The following is a 16,898-nucleotide window of genomic DNA, read 5'->3' as shown; positions in this document are numbered from 1 at the left end:
ATTCAAATAACAAAAATTTTTACAGTATATACAGTCAAAAGTTATAGGAAAAACAAATGAGTATTGAATTTTGCATAATCGATTTTTGGATTTACAAATTCAATAGATGGCGCTGACGACAAGTGCTTGCCAGTGCTGCTAAATTTAAAGAATGCGTAATGATGACATACACTATTCGACAGTATCAAGGATTGTTTGACAGAGATGCCATGTTAACAGAAAATTAAAGTTTTCTGAAATTCTTCACAACTTTGGAATATCTTTAGCACATAATCGGGTTTAATGAAGTTTTATCGGAGTTGCCAGTGTAACAGAAAAGTTACAATTTTTTAAATCAAAAATAAAATATCGTTTGTACCATTCATATGTCACTACTTTCATTTGAAATATGTAAGGCGAAAAACGTATGGCGAAAAGAAATGTGGTCAGCGCCATCTATTGATGAGCATTATTCAAAGCAGGCATTTACGTTTTCATATAACACCAGTGAGAAAATAATGTGTATAAAAATATTACAGAGGGAAATATCAGAAAACTTCAATACTATCGGGCATGTTCTGGCATTCACTTCAACGGCAGAAGTGTATCGAACACACGCCGAGGTGTTCTGTAACACACTTTACACCCATTTGAGGTTTATTCTTTACACTTACATTTTCATAGTGAGAGTGGGGTGTATTCATGTTTTTCTATATGAAAGAAAATCTTTTTTGAAATAAAAAAGGCACATGATGATAGATTAACACGTTATTATTGCGTATAATTGGTTTAAAATCACAAATTTAAAATAAAACGCGTTTAAAAACAAATTTTAAATGTATACTAAGGTTTTGTGTTGCATTTTCTTCAACTGGATTGCTCGCTTGACACAAATAGCTGATTTGAAGTAAGGCCGAAGAAGATAGGGATACCAAATGATCCACATAAATCAATCAACAAATTAATTATATTACAGAGTCTTCCATACATATATTTTATGTTGCGAATAATAAAATATTAAAAAAATAATAAAATTACCGTTAGAACTTACGAAATTACAAAAAATAACAGAAACAATGTTAAAAACGAATACAGTTTATATTGTATGGCAACACTATTACTGCAAAGTACAATGTCGGCGTTTATTTTTGTCGCAGTTCGAAAATTTGAATTCACGTGAGATGCAGAACAGGAGGTAACTTCTGAGGTGAAGTGTATGTGTGAAGTGAAAGGAACACGCCGTGAGTTCCAGAACATACCCGTATATTTCATATTGAAAACTGTAAAATATTGATTACTATGTCACCAGAAACTATAAAATTTTACATTTCATATGACCAATTTCATTGCAATAGGTCAATAGTTATGGCAAAAATAAATGAAGTTTGAATTTTTGATAATCGATTTTTGGATGTACCCATGATGCAATAATAAGGTGATGTATTATAACAAAAACCTTTGTTTTTGTCCCGACCTTCTATAAAATTTTTCCTTATAATATTTCACATGGTTGGCAACACTGCTCATTGAATCCATATAGAAATTACGCACTTTGACAGTTAATCAAGACATCAGCTGCTCTAAATGGACTACCTATTCCGTGTGCCATGGATGTACCCATTCAATAGATGTCGCTGACGACAAGTGTTTGCCAGTGTTGCCATCTTTACTGAATATCGCATTAACTATTTTATGTGTAATGATATAAAAATAATTTAAATAGATATTAATAGTATCGATTATCCACTGTCATATCGATTATTCAATCGCTAGAGAAGTTCATATAAATCGTGTATTGAAAATTAAGGATCCCAATATGTTTTGACATATCATTTATATTATAATCCTTGGTGTTCAACACTCCCTTCAGTGATCCTTTATTTAATTTAGCAATCCACAATGATGTGATAATCCAATTTATTTTGAGGTTAGGTTTCACATTTGTTTTTGTACTTTATTAGTTATTATTTCACTTTTTAATATTTTGTAATATTCCTTTTAGCATTTCACATTATCCACATGTCCGTTTTATTTTTTTTAAAAAAGGTTAGCAAAAATCAAATGTTTCAAATTTTACGTACATTTTTAATCCTTTAAAACGTCGATACGATTTCACTTCGTTATTATCGTATTTATTTTTATGTTTTTTTAATTTAATTTCTTTTTTAATTTCAAAATTCACTTAATAATAGATCCGAAATTTCTCCAACCGCACCCTCAGGAAATACTCGAACATCTAAAATCCAATGGCAGAGGAAAAAATTTATAAAGACTTTTTCGTTATGCGCTTCGGAAGTACTAATTCTTAATTCGATTTGATATTATAAATAATTTCAAAAAAAACCAGGGGGGTAACCAGTTTAACTGTCATTATTTGTGTGTACGTGTGTGTGTGTGTTTTGGGGAAAGTCTGGATGTAATTGCAGTTGTGTGAGTGTTTGTGCGTGCCTTTTTGCATGTATCCGAATTGACATTTCGAAATAAACCGGTAAGAACTTTTTTTTTTTAATATTTTATAAAATTCAATCTACAATTTTATTGGTTTATTGTTGGTTTCGTATTGGAAAGAAAAAAAAACAAAAACAAGTTGTTAGAATCTAATCGATGTGCCTTAATGGTGATTATGTTAAAAGAGAAGGTGGTTTCTAGTTGGCTAAGGCAGATTCCAGTGTAGATTCTTTGAAATGTTTGGTAAGGGTTTTGTGTAGTGATAATTTAATAAATTATTTGGCCATGAACAAGCATGCACTTTTGATATTTGACAGAGAGGAATTTTTTTGGGTATAGTCAACAAATATGGGAGAATTATATGTTGCATTCAGAAATTAAGAGTTTTTTTTTTATTTTTTGAAATTCTATCAGCTGAGGAACACACTCTCACTGCTGAAATAGTGAGCTGATATGTGCCGCGAGTTCACCCATAAAAACTATAAAAATGGGTTGAGGCCTCGGGTTAGTTGCCCACACTCGGAAACCCCCTCCTACTATGAAAAAGTAACGAAATAGAAAACCAATCCCCCTAATGTTGACGACCTCCGCAAACGTATAAAGAACCACGATCTGAATTTGGAATGTGTGAAAGTTGTACAGAAAGGCACAGTTTTTGCTTTGGCGCATTTACTCAAGAAGTACAACGCCGATATTATTGCCTTACAAGAAATGCGATGGAAAGGGACAGGCGTAAGTAAATCAGACGATTACGCCCTATATTATAGCTGCCATGAAACGAGACATGAATTTGGCTGCGCATTTATAGGTTTTAGGAGAATAAAATACCTCGTCTCCAGATTTACTTCAGTAGATGACCGAATCGCTATAATTCGTATTAAAGCGAAGTTCTTCTACATCAGTCTTATTTGCGCCCATGCTCCTACGGAAGACAATGATGAGCAGACCAAAGACATATTTTACGATCGCCTAGAAACAGCATATGATCGCTGCCCTGGCCATAACATTAAAATTCTGCTAGGAGATTTTAATGCAAAAATCGGAAAATAGGTAAGAAAACGTATATCCAAACAAGTGGGGAAAGCATGGAGTATTCCATGATTTAAAAAAATGGAGAATAGGAATACAATGGTGGGGTGGGATTTCACCAGGCACAATATATCATTGAAAATTCTCAATAAACCAATTAATTTCAGTCTGACAAGAACCTATTTCGCTATCATGTGATTCGCTGTTGTTTATTTTTGTTTGTTCTCCCGCTTGAATCCGGTACTGCTAACATGGTGTTAGCAGCACCAGATTCGAGCATCTCGATATACACAGGGCTGCCAGGATTTCTCCAAATTGATCATGATGTGATAGACGGAAGCATTCATCCAGTGTATTAGACGTTCGATCTATCCAAGGAGCGAATATCGATTCGGACGACTACCTTGTAGCAGCCAAGTTCGCACTCGTATTAATGTAGCAGCAAAGGTGCGATCTAACACAACACGGAAACTTGACGTCGAAAAGCTGCAAATACAACAGGTAGCCGAGGCCTACTCCACTCAACTTACTCACCTCCTTGAAGAAAGCACTTCTTGTCCCGATAATAGTATAGAAGCACAATGGGAAAGAATTGCTCACTCCCTACAAACTGCAGCAAAAGCTACACTTGGGTACCAAAAACCACCACCAAGAAACCCATGGTACGATCAGGAGTGTCGTAATGCTACAGATGTGAAAAACGCAGCGTATAGGACAATCCTGCAGTCAGTAGCAACACGTAACGTGATGGAGAATTATCGGGAGAAAGGGAGAGAGGAGAAACGTATTTTCAGAAAAAAGAAGAAAGAACAAGAAAAACGTGAGCGTGAGCAAATCGAGATTTAAAGGAGTCGAATGAAGTCCGGAAATTTTACCAACGAGTAAAACACCAAACTGAAGGCTTTGGTGCAGACACATCGTCCTGTAGAGATGAAGAAGGAAACCTGGTGACAGATACAGACAGCGTGTTGAGGATCTGAAAGGAGCATTTTGAAATGCTTCTGGTATCAAATAGTGGCGTTGAAAAAGATACCCCAGAACCAATAAGAGATGATGGTATAGAGTGTATACCATCTAGCCAAGATGTGGTCAGAATAGCAATCAATCGGCTGAATAATAATAAAGCAGCAGGAGCCGATGGGTTATCAGCCGAACTATTCAAGACCGGTGGTCAGATGCTGGTTAGGAGAATGCACCAGATGATTAGTACAATTTGGCTAGAGGGATAGATGCCCAATAATTGAAACCTCAGCATCCTTTGTCCCGTGCACAAAGAAGGAGACAAGACGATATGTGCCAACTATAGAGGAATTAGTCCCCTTCCCATCGCATATAAAGTGCTATTCAGAGTACTGTGTGGACTGAAGCCAAGAGCCAATGGTATCGGCTACATGCTACCCGACGATATCGACATAATGGGTCGAATATTGCGAGCGGAAGGAGTTAAGAAGGAATCTGCCTTAGTGGGTCAGTAAATGCTGATGTTATCAACGCCTCCAGTACACACGAACCAACTGTGGAATTTGAAAACTATAGCTTCGAGGTAGTTAACGATTTTATATACCTCGGTACCGCCATAAACAAAAGTAATAACATCAGCTATGAAATCCGGAGGAGAATAGTGTTGGCCAATAGATGCTACTATGGTCTGAGTAAGCAATTTAAGAACAAGGCCAGATCAAACTTACACTCTAAAAGACGCTGAAATTACCCGTGCTGTTGTATGGATCCGAAGCATTGAAACTTGCACAAGCAGATGAGGCAGCTATTGAGTGTTTGAGAGAAAAATTCTCCGGAAGATCTAAGGGGCGATCTGCGTCTTAGCTGTACCATATATTCTTGGACATCGACATAGACGTAAAAGATGTCGGAACATGGATTTTCAAATTTTAATTTTTTTAATATACCTGTGTTTGAAATAATTACAATTATTTATTTTAATCAAATAAAATTGATAAATATCAAAATATATATTTAATTGATATATTTGCTGGCTCCTATTTTACGCACAATTATTTTACAGCTTAATTAGAAACGGGTAATAAAACCATTCAATTTAATTAATTAATTATGCAAATACATAATTAAGAAAATTTGTTTAAATTAGAAACAAATTATAATATATATTGTATATAAATATTCACATTATTTAAAATTCATTTTTCTTTTTTATTTATAAACAATAAATAAAATATTTTTTTCCAAATCAACAATTAATTGTAATTAGAAATGCAAATTTCAAATAAATATTTTTTACATATAACAACATACTATAGGTTTTATTGCACTATATTAATTATTAACTAATTTCTGGTTTAAAAAAGTTTTACAAAATAAAACATGTTTTTTTTTTCTTTTGAAGTATTTCATTTTTATGATGTCTGTGTTCAGATAGCAGTAATTGAATCGAAAATTTAATTAAACCAGGCGAAGAAAAAAAATCCAAAAATAGACATTCTTCAAAAAAATGGGTTTGTCTAATTCAAAATTATACTCTCCAAATCTTAATATATGCCAAACGTGCCCAATAATGTCTACTAAACATGTAGTTTATTCCAAAATAAACAATAGATTTTATAAATAAACTTTCTTTAAAATAAACGACCATAGTAAGCAACACCAACAACAAAGGCACAAAACACCCTGTACAATTTCAAAATATCAAACGGCATTAAAAAACTATGGGTATATTAAACAGGACTATTAGCATGTACTTGAATGAAATAAAACATGTGATATTTATCTAAATGTGAATCTACGTAGATCTATCCATAAACATGTTATTCGTTTGTTACAATGGGACAAAAGTATGTAAATCGTCTTCAAACAAATATAAATAGGTCGTCCGTTGGGCTATGTCTGTACTTCTAGAAAACGAAACTACATAATTCTATGCTCAATTTTGTACGTTGTGCAAAATTTGATGTCAAACTGACTAACATGAGGAGTTTGCGGCCCAATTTACTTGATATCGGGCCAAATATTAAGCGATTTCAAACAAACTTGTCACAGGATACGTTGTACTAATTTCAGAACGTTTTGTTCCTATTGGTTCCTTGGTGCGTCAAGTACTTAAAATCAATCTTTAATAAAAGGGAGCTATATCTAAATGTGGACCGATTTTCACGAAACAACGCAGACATCCTTCTAGGCTCAATTAAGTACGTTATGCCAAATTTCGTGCAAATCGAAAGATATATAGGGACTTTGGTGTACCATTTACATGAAATCGGGCGAAACTATATATGGGAGCTATATCTAAATCTGGACCGATTTCCACGAAACTTTACATACATCATTCTAGACCTAAATGAATAGGCTGTTCCAAATTTCGTGCGAATCAAAAGATATATAGGGACTTTGGGGCACCATTTACATGAAATCGGACGACACTATATATGGGAGCTATATCTAAATCTGGACCGATTTTCACGAAACTTTGCAGACATCATTCTAGACCTAAATGATTAGTTTGTACCAAATTTCGTGCAAATCGAATGATATATAGGGACTTTGGGGCACCATTTACATGAAATCGGACGAAACTATATATGGGAGCTATATCTAAATCTGAACCGATTTTCTCGAAACTTGGCAGAAATCGCTTCAGACTTAATTCAGTACGTTATGCCAAATTTCGTGCAAATCAAAAGATATATAGGGGTTTTGGGGCACCATTTACATGAAATCGGACGAACCTATATATGGGAGCTATATCTACATCTGGACCGATTTTCTCGAAACTTGGCAGACATCACTCTAGGCTTAATTCAGTACGTTATGCCAAATTTCGTGCAAATCAAAAGATATATAGGGACTTTGGGGCACCATTTACCTGAAATCGGACGAAACTATATATGGGAGCTATATCTAAATCTGGACCGATTTTCACGAAACTTGGCAGACATCATTATAGACCTAAATGATTAGCCTGTACCAAATTTCGTGCAAATCGAAAGATATATAGGGACCGTTTACATTAAATCGGTTAAATATATATATGGGAGCTATATCTAAATCTGAACCGATTTTTCCCAATTTCAATAGGGTTCGTCCTTGGGCCGAATAAGTGACCTATGCCAAATTTCATCCAATTCGGATCATAAATGCGACCTGTACTTTGTTTACAATTTAACATGGACAGACAGACGGACAGACGGACGGACGGACATGCATAAATCGACTTAGAAAGTGTTTCTATGCATATTCTCAAAAGGAACCATGGGTCTATCTCGATTATTTTTGCCTGTTACAAACATATGCACAAAGACATAATACCCTGTACCACAGTGTGGTGAAGGGTATAAAAAATATGGACCAACAAAAAACAGTTAAAACTTCAAAATGCATTTAATATCGACGCTGCTGATGTCCGCTGCCTGACGTCAAATACAATTTTGCGATATTTATGCAAAATATTACCCATTGGTATTATTAACAACCTGTCGATATAAAACCACAAACCGAAAAAATAAAACGTTCAGTTCATTGAAATCGGTCACAAAAAGACGGAGAGTAACCGCGTTACGAAACGCATCTCCAGTTTGTATTTGAAGCTGGGGACCTGTTATGCCAAACAAGATGCTAAAGTCCAAAGCCAAACGAAAGGTTATTAGATGCTGATTATTTAATTGACAACAAAAAATGTAAATATTTACTTAATTGCGGAATGGAATTTTTGTCAAGGTATTCGGTAAATAGATTTAAAAATGTATTCTTTAAAAAAAATCCACGCCTTATATAGGCCTTGAAAAAGTATTCTTTAAAAAAGCCACGCCCTATATAGGCCTTGAAAAAGTATTCTTTAAACAATCCATGCTTTGAAAAAATATTCTTTAAAAAATCGACACATTGAAAAAATATTCTTTAAAAAATCCACGAATTAAAAAAATATTCTTAAAAAAATCCAAGTCTTAAAAAAAATCCAAGCATTGAAAAAATATTCTTAAAAAATTCAACGCCTTGAAAATATATTCTTAAAAAAATCCACGCCTTGAAAAAATATTCTTAAAAAATCTACGCCTTATATAGGCTTTGAGAAAATATTCCACGCCTTACATAGGCATTGAAAAAATATTCCACGCCTTACATAGGCCTTGAAAAAATATTCCACGCCTTACATAGGCCTTGAAAAAATATTCCACGCCTTATATAGACCTTGAAAAAATATTCCACGCCTTACATAGGCCTTGAAAAAATATTCCACGCCTTACATAGGCCTTGAAAAAGTATTCCACGCATCATATAGGCTTTGAAAAAATATTCAACGCCTCATATAGGTCTGAAAAATTAGTCTTTAAAAAATCCACGCCTTGTATGGATGGCCTACCCTTGAAAAATTAGTCTTTAAAAAATCCACGCCTTGTATGGATGGCCTACCCTTGAAAAATTAGTCTTTAAAAAATCCACGCCTTGTATGGATGGCCTACCCTTGAAAAATTAGTCTTTAAAAAATCCACGCCTTGTATGGGTGGCCTACCCTTGAAAAATTAGTCTTTAAAAATCCACGCCTTGTATGGATGGCCTACCCTTGAAAAATTAGTCTTTAAAAAATCCACGCCTTGTATGGATGGCCTACCCTTGAAAAATTAGTCTTTAAAAAATCCACGCCTTGTATGGATGGCCTACCCTTGAAAAATTAGTCTTTAAAAAATCCACGCCTTGTATGGATGGCCTACCCTTGAAAAATTAGTCTTTAAAAAATCCACGCCTTGTATGGATGGCCTACCCTTGAAAAATTAGTCTTTAAAAAATCCACGCCTTGTATGGATGGCCTACCCTTGAAAAATTAGTATTTAAAAAATCCACGCCTTGTATGGATGGCCTACCCTTGAAAAATGATTCTTTAAAAAATCCACGCCTTGTATGGATGGCCTACCCTTGAAAAATTAGTCTTTAAAAAATCCACGCCTTGTATAGATGGCCCTTGAAAAATTAGTCTTTAAAAAATCCACGCCTTGTATGGCCCTTGAAAAATTAGTCTTTAAAAAATCCACGCCTTGTATGGATGGCCCTTGAAAAATTAGTCTTTAAAAAATCCACGCCTTGTATGGATGGCCTACCCTTGAAAAATTAGTCTTTAAAAAATCCACGCCTTGTATGGATGGCCTACCCTTGAAAAATTAGTCTTTAAAAAATCCACGCCTTGTATGGATGGCCTACCCTTGAAAAATTAGTCTTTAAAAAATCCACGCCTTGTATGGATGGCCTACCCTTGAAAAATTAGTCTTTAAAAAATCCACGCCTTGTATGGATGGCCTACCCTTGAAAAATTAGTCTTTAAAAAATCCACGCCTTGTATGGATGGCCTACCCTTGAAAAATTAGTCTTTAAAAAATCCACGCCTTGTATGGATGGCCTACCCTTGAAAAATTAGTCTTTAAAAAATCCACGCCTTGTATGGATGGCCTACCCTTGAAAAATTAGTCTTTAAAAAATCCACGCCTTGTATGGATGGCCTACCCTTGAAAAATTAGTCTTTAAAAAATCCACGCCTTGTATGGATGGCCTACCCTTGAAAAATTAGTCTTTAAAAAATCCACGCCTTGTATGGATGGCCTACCCTTGAAAAATTAGTCTTTAAAAAATCCACGCCTTGTATGGATGGCCTACCCTTAAAAAATTAGTCTTTAAAAAATCCACGCCTTGTATGGATGGCCCTTGAAAAATTAGTCTTTAAAAAATCCACGCCTTGTATGGATGGCCCTCGAAAAATTAGTCTTTAAAAATCCGCGCCTTGTATGGATGGCCCTTGAAAAATTAGTCTTTAAAAAATCCACGCCATGTATGGATGGCCCTTGAAAAATTAGTCTTTAAAAAATCCACGCCTTGTATGGATGGCCCTTGAAAAATGATTCTTTAAAAAATCCACGCCTTGTATGGATGGCCCTTGAAAAATGATTCTTTAAAAAATCCACGCCTTGTATGGATGGCCTATCCTTGAAAAATTAGTCTTTAAAAAATCCACGCCTTGTATGGATGGCCTACCCTTGAAAAATTAGTCTTTAAAAAATCCACGCCTTGTATGGATGGCCTACCCTTGAAAAATGATTCTTTAAAAAATCCACGCCTTGTATGGATGGCCTACCCTTGAAAAATGATTCTTTAAAAAATCCACGCCTTGTATGGATGGCCTATCCTTGAAAAATTAGTCTTTAAAAAATCCACGCCTTGTATGGATGGCCTATCCTTGAAAAATTAGTCTTTAAAAAATCCACGCCTTGTATGGATGGCCTATCCTTGAAAAATTAGTCTTTAAAAAATCCACGCCTTGTATGGATGGCCTATCCTTGAAAAATGATTCTTTAAAAAATCCACGCCTTGTATGGATGTCCTACCATTGAAAAATTAGTCTTTAAAAAATCCACGCCTTGTATGGATGGCCCTTGAAAAATGATTCTTTAAAAAATCCACGCCTTGTATGGATGTCCTACCATTGAAAAATGATTCTTTAAAAAATCCACGCCTTGTATGGATGGCCCTTGAAAAATGATTCTTTAAAAAATCCACGCCTTGTATGGATGGCCCTTGAAAAATTACTCTTTAAAAAATCCACGCCTTGTATGGATGGCCTACCCTAGAAAAATTACTCTTTAAAAAATCCACGCCTTGTATGGATGGCCTACCCTTGAAAAATGATTCTTTAAAAAATCCACGCCTTGTATGGATGGCCTACCCTTGAAAAATTAGTCTTTAAAAAATCCACGCCTTGTATGGATGGCCCTTGGCCGTGAAACCCTATTTAAACAAAATACTTTTTTTTAATATATGTAACCCATTCCTCATTAACAGGGGTTTATTTTAATGATGAAAAAAATTAAATTAAACAAATACAAATTTAAATATGAAAATAATTAAGTATAAAAATGGAATGACATTAAGTACATATTTGAACCTATATATAGTTGTGTATAATATATATTTCAATATTATAGCTCCCTATTCAGAATTATGGCCGATTTCTTTTCTTCACCCGTTTGATCTTTGTCACCCCAACCCCATACTGGATGGCTACCATCACCGGTACGTAGAACACGCTTCTGTATGACATGCGGCGGCACCGTTTTCATATCATAGGCCCAACCGAATTTCGCAAAAAATTCAATAAAGGCAGCACTGAAATTGTTGAAGGATCCACCGAATTCGGCTGCCTTATAATCCCACGGGAAGACATGATGATAATTGTGCCAACATTCGCCAACAGTAAACAGGGATATTTGGGCATTTTCAGCTGGGTTGTAATTCCTAAAATAATTAAAGTAAAAAATATTAAAAATTTGATTAATTGAAAAAAATTTGAGACATACTTATCGTATGGCTTTGTTCCGAATATATGACAGACACTGTTAATACACCAGGTTCCATTGACCAAGAAAAACCAACGCAAAACTGTGTTATGCCAGGCATTGACAAAGGTTTCATCCCACAAATACATTGGCAGTAAAGTGGGGAAAATGAAGCACAGTAGAGGCATCAATATGCCATAGTATCTGGAAGAGATAAAAGCAGATGTAGATAAAAATAAGGATAATGTTTTTGAAGGACTATTAGAGCTATAAGTGGATTTTTAAAAATTGTTTTTCAAGACCTACCTAAAGGCGTGGATTTTTAAAAAATATTTTTCAAGGACTGGCTTTAGATGTCGATTTTTTAAAATTATTTTTAAGGCATGGCTATAAGTATGGATTCTTGAAAATTATTTTTTCAAATAATTTTTTTAGCTGGATTGGTTTTAATTAAAAAAAGTTCAAGGTCTCCAACGATATAAATCGTTTTTTCTTCTTGTCGAAAAAAACAAGTTTTGTTGTGGAATAACCGATTTCGTCATTGCGTGAATTAAATACAAATATTTACATTTTGTAAAATATAATAATCATGCAATAATCCGAATAATATAATATCCAGTTCACTTAAATGACGTCTACCGATTGAAATCATTAATTATTTATAAATTATTGGAGGAAAGATCATAAGGGTTTCCCCTAAATGATTAATCGCCAATATATACATGATATTACATTAGAATGTATTATTTAAAAAATTGACACTCATAACTCCGATAGTCCCTCAAAATATATTATTAAAAAATTCGCTCCCATAGCTCAGAAAGACCCTCAACAAAAAATTACCACGCTTTAAGTCCTCAAAACAATATTTTTTTCATTTCAAAAAAGGAAACTTATGCATCTGATAGTTCCACAAAAATTGTTATGAAATTTGGGAAAATATCGAGGGTGTAACAAATTCATATTCATTTTTTTTTAAGAATCATATATATATCTATATATATATATATATATATATATATATATTCAACACTAATATACACATTCATAACAAATGTGGCATTTAAATAAATACATGAATTAAATATGATAATTACATTTATATATGTATATATTTAATGGTATCACCAACACGTGCCGACTGCAGATGTTGATGCACTCAAATCCCATAAAATATTGATTACCCCTGAATTGACCTTGAACGAGCCATTGGCCCATATTGAAAGTTGGCATTAATGAAATAAAAATTAATCGAAATTGCAACCAAACACCTTAACATTAATTATTTCGAAAACAACGCCGAAATTACCCTTGAAAAAAATCCAGGCCGAAATTACCCTTGAAAAAATCCAGGCCGAAATTACCCTTGAAAAAAATCCAGGCCGAAATTACCCTTTAAAAAATCCACGCCTTTGGTAAGCCTTAAAAAATCCAGCCTTTGGTAAGCACGCCTTTGGTAAATCCCCTTTGGTATAAATATTGATTACCCCTGAATTGACCTTTGGTACGAGCCATTGGCCCATATTGAAAGTTGGCATTAATGAAATAAAAATTAATCGAAATTGCAACCAAACACCTTAACATTAATTATTTCGAAAACAACGCCGAAATTACCCTTGAAAAAAATCCAGGCCGAAAAAAAAATCCACGCCTTTGGTAAGCTTTGAAAAAATATTCTTTAAAAAATCAATGCCTTTGGTAAGCCTTGAAAAAATATTCTTTAAAAAATCCACGCCTTTGGTAAGCCTTGAAAAAATATTCTTTAAAAAATCCACGCCTTTGGTAAGCCTTGAAAAAATATTCTTTAAAAAATCCACGCCTTTGGTAAGCCTTGAAAAAGTCCACGCCTTTGGTAAGCCTTGAAAAAATCCACGCCTTTGGTAAGCCTTGAAAAAATATTCTTTAAAAAATCCACGCCTTTGGTAAGCCTTGAAAAAATATTCTTTAAAAAATCCACGCCTTTGGTAAGCCTTGAAAAAATATTCTTTAAAAAATCCACGCCTTTGGTAAGCCTTGAAAAAATATTCTTTAAAAAATCCACGCCTTTGGTAAGCCTTGAAAAAATATTTTGGTAAGCTTATTCTTTAAAAAATCCACGCCTTTGGTAAGCCTTGAAAAAATATTCTTTAAAAAATCCACGCCTTTGGTAAGCCTTGAAAAAATATTCTTTAAAAAATCCACGCCTTTGGTAAGCCTTGAAAAAATATTCTTTAAAAAATCCACGCCTTTGGTAAGCCTTGAAAAAATATTCTTTAAAAAATCCACGCCTTTGGTAAGCCTTGAAAAAATATTCTTTAAAAAATCCACGCCTTTGGTAAGCCTTGAAAAAATATTCTTTAAAAAATCCACGCCTTTGGTAAGCCTTGAAAAAATATTCTTTAAAAAATCCACGCCTTTGGTAAGCCTTGAAAAAATATTCTTTAAAAAATCCACGCCTTTGGTAAGCCTTGAAAAAATATTCTTTAAAAAATCCACGCCTTTGGTAAGCCTTGAAAAAGTCCACGCCTTTGGTAAGCCTTGAAAAAGTCCACGCCTTTGGTAAGCCTTGAAAAAGTCCACGCCTTTGGTAAGCCTTGAAAAATTAGTCTTGAAAGAGTCCACGCCTTTGGTAAGCCTTGAAAAATTAGTCTTGAAAAAGTCCACGCCTTTGGTAAGCCTTGAAAAATTAGTCTTGAAAAAGTCCACGCCTTTGGTAAGCCTTGAAAAATTAGTCTTGAAAAAGTCCACGCCTTTGGTAAGCCTTGAAAAATTAGTCTTGAAAAAGTCCACGCCTTTGGTAAGCCTTGAAAAAGTCCACGCCTTTGGTAAGCCTTGAAAAATTAGTCTTGAAAAAGTCCACGCCTTTGGTAAGCCTTGAAAAATTAGTCTTTAAAAAATCCACTCCTTTGGAAAGCCTTGAAAAACTACTCTTTAAAAAATCCACTCCTTTGGAAAGCCTTGAAAGACTACTCTTTAAAAAATCCACGCCTTGTATGACTCTTGAATAATTAGTCTTAAAAAATCCACGCCTTTGGTAAGCCTTCTTTCTTAATATTCTTTAAAAAAAAATCAGAAATAAATATGGGTCAACTTACTTATGCTGCCACATTAGCATCGGATCAGCTTCCAAATCGGACATATCAATTGTCTTGCCCTTTGTCTTAACGTCGGGATGTTTTTTGCACAGCAACCAGCCGACATGCGAGAAAAAGAAACCACGCATAGCATTATGCGGATCAGCATCGGTTTCGGTGAATTTATGATGGACCCGATGATCGCGTGACCATTCATAGATGGAATTTTGAAAAGCCATTGTCGAGAAGAAGAGCAATATTAAACGCAGCGGTAATTTAGCCTTATACGAACGATGTGACCACAAACGGTGCGCACCCACCGTAATGCCAAATGCTGTCATGTACAGGGTGAATAAGACTGCAATAGAGAATGTAAATATTATAAAAATACAAAAAAAAAAAAAAAACAATTATTCCGATTATATACTTACACCATATATAAGTTTGCCATTTATAAGCTCTTGCAAAAAAAAGATATGCCCCATAGAAGGCACTACACGATAGATACACAAATACGATTATATTGAACCAGACCAATTCGACTTTTCGTTTCTCGGCCCCTTTCAATGGTGTTATATCTTTGGCCAAGCCTCCATCGATGGTATCGGTATCATTTTCATTCAAGACACCGGTTATGCGACTTTCTGTATTCGGGGCCATGGTCTATGAAAACCTTAAACAAAAAATAAAATAGCGTACAATTGTATTTTTAAAAAATAATATTTTATTTATGGTTAGGAAAACACCTGCTTAAATCCGCAATTCATTTTTGAGCAAACCTCGTAGTTGTGATTTTTTTTTTTTGTATAAATTTAATTTTAAGCATTTTCCCCATTTGCATTGTATATTCTTTTTCGTATCCCACTAGAACAACATTTGAATATTAAATAGACAATTTGTCCTACAACATGTCTTTATTGAGCGCAGCCTAAGCCATCCGTTCCATTTTATTATTCTAATGCATTGTTAATGAATTCCAGATGTAATGTCTCGAACAAATTACTATATATAGAGGAACGGGAAACGAAAGCATATATATATATATATATATATTAAATATATATATATATATATATTTAAATATATATATTGTAGAATGACTTCGACAATAAATTGTGTAGTGTTAAAAAAATGTCTTTAGTTTTTTCTTTCTAAAAGAATCACACAAATATATGAATATATAGTAAACAATAATATATATATATGTTTATTTTGTTTTTATTTTGATTATTCTGTAATCAATCGGGCGCCACCCAGCAAAAAAATTCTTACCAAATAATGGGTTTAATAAGCAATTTTTGGCAATGGTAACTACTTACCAATCTGCTTACACACCCATTATTTTTACCTGGGGATGTCCTAAGAAGGAAGTACTTACTTAAAGAGATTCTTTAAGCACATATTTAACTATTTATTTCGAAGAAATGAAAAGTTCATTAATAACTAGTTCTGGGGAGGAACTTAAAAAATACTTACTGATATTTCGTATTTAAGTACATATTTTTCAAATAAAAATATGTACTTATGACCCACCATACTAACGTCTCCAGAATAACCACTTATTTATTTATCTCAGGTAACCCGTGATATAAGTTGGTAAAAAAAATTAATTATTTTTATTTTATGTTATGAAAATTCAATTTATACATTTTAAGTTTATGGGTAGTCAAAAGATTTTTTTTATATAGTGATTAATTCTCTACGAGTTCACAATATATTTATATTAATATCGTAAATAAAATTAGCCTCTTTTGTGTATTAAATTACATAAGCTTGAAGCATACATGAATATGTTAATTATATAGATTTTTAAATACACTTATTTGTACATTTTCAGTCTTTAAAACATTGCGATTTCAAAAAATACTATGATATAAATAAGGATAATTTTTTTTCATTGAGAAGCAAATAACATAAATTAAAATGGAATTTAAACATTTTGAAAATGTGGTGTGAAAAAACAAACACAAAATACTAGGATAAAAATAAATAAGGATAATTCACTTTACATTAAGAATGAATGGAATTTAAACATTCGAAAACCATATGGTGTGAAGATATATATTATAAAATTTAGTTGGTTATATATTATTTTTTTTTCTTT

At 33.6% G+C, this 16,898-nt stretch overlaps 1 protein-coding gene across 1 annotated transcript; it reads right to left on the bottom strand.

Moving 5' to 3' along the window:
* Positions 1 to 11,384: 11,384 nt before the first annotated feature.
* Positions 11,385 to 15,454, bottom strand: LOC133323218 (acyl-CoA Delta-9 desaturase-like). The gene is made up of 4 exons (XM_061532174.1): positions 15,226 to 15,454; positions 14,816 to 15,152; positions 11,763 to 11,945; positions 11,385 to 11,700 (listed from the first exon to the last, which is right to left on the bottom strand). Exons 1-4 carry the CDS (start codon positions 15,452 to 15,454, stop codon positions 11,385 to 11,387), a joined length of 1,065 nt encoding a protein of 354 aa, XP_061388158.1.
* Positions 15,455 to 16,898: the final 1,444 nt, after the last annotated feature.

Source organism: Musca vetustissima, unplaced genomic scaffold (genome assembly GCF_032173495.1).
Source record: "Musca vetustissima isolate MV318-11 ecotype Yass unplaced genomic scaffold, APGP_CSIRO_Mvet_v1 utg13860, whole genome shotgun sequence".
NCBI classification, from domain to species: Eukaryota; Metazoa; Arthropoda; class Insecta; order Diptera; family Muscidae; genus Musca; species Musca vetustissima.
The sequence above is the reverse complement of the archived record's forward strand: the minus strand, read 5'-3'. Positions and strand labels throughout refer to the sequence as shown.